Source organism: Trachemys scripta, chromosome 15 (genome assembly GCF_013100865.1).
Source record: "Trachemys scripta elegans isolate TJP31775 chromosome 15, CAS_Tse_1.0, whole genome shotgun sequence".
NCBI classification, from domain to species: domain Eukaryota; kingdom Metazoa; phylum Chordata; order Testudines; family Emydidae; genus Trachemys; species Trachemys scripta.
The window spans coordinates 21,595,423-21,598,693 of NC_048312.1; the positions used below are offsets into that span (position 1 = coordinate 21,595,423).

Sequence of the window (3,271 nt, forward strand, 5' to 3'; positions counted from 1 at the left end):
TTTCAGTTTCCAATAAGCCTGATGCATGTTCCATAGTAAAGGGTGAGTCCCTGAACCCATGTGCCTGAGAAGTTACACATGAGGACCAGGAGCAAAACCATTCAGCTTCCTAAAAAGCGTAAGTAAAAAATGCAATAGGTGAACTATTTCTGGGCTTCCTGTTGGATAAAATAGTCTCTGTGCATAAGATACATATTCTTTACAGCCAGCTCTCTCTATTTAGTGCCATAAGCATACCATGTACTGTACAAAACAGAGCCTTTGTTCCAATGAGTTACCACACTGTTGTTAGTTAACAGTGACTGACAGTCATCCAAAAGGCTCAAACAGGACTTTACAAATTCACCCAAGTTCTCAATAATCACCTCACTTGCTAGGTAATGTTAAACACCTGTTGCATTGCAGTGGCAAGACTACACAACAGTTTAGGAAAGCAAGTGAAAAATTCTGTATTCAGCTGAAGCGATCCCTTGTTGACTTAGGTATCCAGGAGAAACAGTGAGGATGAAAAAGACAACAGAAATATGTAATCAACAAAGAAGGTCATTCGACTCAAATTCCCCCAGGACAACAAGAATGCTGCTGGGTGAAGGAGCAAAGGAAGTGCCTCATTGCTTAGCAGTGTACCCTCTGCAGATAATCTGTAAGGCTAACCCTCAACTAGAAAGATGGTAGCTGCAACGGAATATCTCAAAGTGAGGGGAGTATAAAGCTTGGGTGGAACCTCAACAACAAAGGACCCCATTGGGATTTTGCATGTCTGGGAATGCAAGTCTCTGCGTAAAGAGAAATCAGACATAATAAAAGACCACAACTGAGTGCCAAAAACAGATTAGTCTGGATGCTTACACAGAGAAAGAACAGCCACTTTTGTGGAGCACTGGGACAGGAAGGCAATACACAATGTGAGTCACTACTGAATTCTACTCCCTTTCCTTCAAGCTTTCTGTATGACTGCCAGGCCAACATATCTACAACAGATCTGTCTGTATGCCCAGAAGGACACTATGCCTGCAGGACAGGTTGGAAAATTCTGCTGAAATTTTCACTAAAGCTTCAAAAAACTGTTATAGGTCAATATTTAAAACCAAGAGGGAACTGCAACAGCCAATGGAAGAAATGATAAAGATTCAACAGCAATTTTACATTACCAAGTGAGATATTTACATAGTCTTTCAGCAGAAGTAACATTGTGCAAATTAAGTCTCAAGTTGATGCCCAGGTTCCACTGCCCAGAAAAGGATGCAAGAGACTGGAGAATATAAAAATATTCTCAGTCTCCACCAATGGAGAGGGGCAGGGTCACTCTGAACTCACATGTCAGCAATGATATGTGCAGCAGTTAAAGGAGCTGCACACCCAGCCTTTAGCTGGGTCATTATTAGGCACAAACTTATAAGTGACTTCTTGATACCATGCATCCACTTCTGTGCCCTGCTGTTCTGCACTCAGCTGGCAATTCACAGTCTCTCCCATTCACCCAGATCAGTGTGCCAGTGATGGGAAAAAAAGCAAAAACATATGGCCCTACACTCATACAGATGGCTTGGCTGGCCCCGGCCTAGAGGTGCGTGGAGACTACAGGGAGAATGTTAGCGGAGAGGCTATACCAGGACTCCAAGGAAAGGGCTATACCCTGACTAGAGGGGGAGGGGAGGGGGCTGTGCCAGGACTCCAGGGAAGGAATATGGGAAGAGCTATACCCTGACTATAGGGGGATTTGAGGGGAAGAGGCTGTGCCAGGACTCCAGGGAAAGGGCTCTACCCTGACTGTAGGGGGAGGGGAGAGGCTGTGCCAGAGTCCCAGGCAAGAAGGACTATGCCACGACCCTAGGGGAGGGGGCTGTAGCAGGGGCATTGGGGGAGTAAAAAGAGTCTCAGGGGGCAGAGCAGCGGCCCCAGCTCCCCACTAGCTCCTGTTGCGAGCAGCCGCAGGCAGCACCTGTCCCCGCTGGGCGGGCCTGGCACGCAGAGCGCTTCGCCCCCCGCGGCAGCCCAGCCGGTGATGGAGCCGAGCCCTGCAACGGCCGGGGCCAGCAGAGCCGGGCACCCCAAGACCGAGGGCGGGGCCTGGGCACCGCAGAGACCGGAACTCACCCCCCCCCAGCCCCTCACCTGGCGGCCCCTCCATCACCCGGCCGGGCTCGCTCCCCTCAGTGCGGCGCGCGGCCAAAGCGCCCCCACGCCTCCACCAGGTCTCCAGACCTCGCCCGCACATGTGACGTCAGCCTCTACGGCGTGCGGGGTGGGTCATACCGCACCTGGCCCAGGGGGCCTACAACGCCCGCCCCAGGGCAAATACCGTACCGCCCCTTCCCTGCCGCGGGCCAATCACAGCCACGCCCACCTCTGGAAGCTCCGCTTCTTTATGGTCACAGGCCGATCCCCGACCTACCCATTGATAAGAACCCCGCCACTTCCGCACCACAGCCCGCCCCCTTTTCGGGTATGGGCCAATCACAGCTCGGCTCCGCCCACTCCCCCTCCTCCCTAACGCCACACGTGCTAAACCAGCTGGGAGATTTGGGGCGGGACGTGGCTGCATCCTACAGCCGCTGCTCTTGCTGCGTGAGCCAGGGCAGCTGTAAAGGAGAGAAACTAAAGCAGCCGATAGAATCGAGCCCCCGGCTCCAGCCCTACTCCCATTTTAACCTCATTCCCAAGATGTGCCAGACCCCCTACTTACTCCAGCTCCTGGCACCACAACTCGCTGACAGTTCTCTAACAGCAGGGGAAAGACTTGGTGCCCGCCCCGATACCCACTGCTGTCCTCCTCCCCCCTTCTTCTAAGCCGGGATGTATGTTCCTTTACACCAGAGGTTCTCAAACTGTGATCCATGAGTTCCGTGCAGGGGTCCACAGATAGTTGCCTCTAAGGTGCACACCTGGGAAGCTGTACATGAGACAATGAAGGGTGACCCACCTAATTAGTGGACCTACACAGGCAAGGCTGTACTAATTAGGTGCCTGGACCCTGGAAAAGATACACATATGTGGGGGCCGGGAGGAAGAGGGGGCAGATGGGAGGGGACAGTGAGGTGAGGGAGGGGGGGAATTTGGGACATGCAAGACTGCAGCAGCCAGAGAAAGAGATGACTTTCCCCAGCTCCAGGGCTGCAGCTGTTGGGGAGAGACAGCCCTCCTTCCCAGCCTCAGCTCTGTGGCAAGGGACAGACCCTCCTCCTTCCCAGCCCCAGCTTGAGGGCTACTGCAGTGGGGGGAGAGAGGACAAAACCATTGCATTAGAAAGATAAGACTACTGATATTAAAA

At 52.6% G+C, this 3,271-nt stretch overlaps 1 protein-coding gene across 1 annotated transcript in view; it reads right to left on the minus strand.

Moving 5' to 3' along the window:
• The window catches only part of LIMK2 (LIM domain kinase 2), a 42,275-nt gene extending 39,969 nt beyond the window's left edge, over positions 1-2,306 (minus strand). The window contains exon 1 of the mRNA XM_034791158.1: positions 2,116-2,306. Within this exon, the coding sequence (XP_034647049.1) occupies positions 2,116-2,218 (103 nt within the window). The 5' untranslated portion in view covers positions 2,219-2,306. The remainder of the gene's footprint in view (positions 1-2,115) is intronic.
• Between the last annotated feature and the right edge of the window lie 965 nt (positions 2,307-3,271).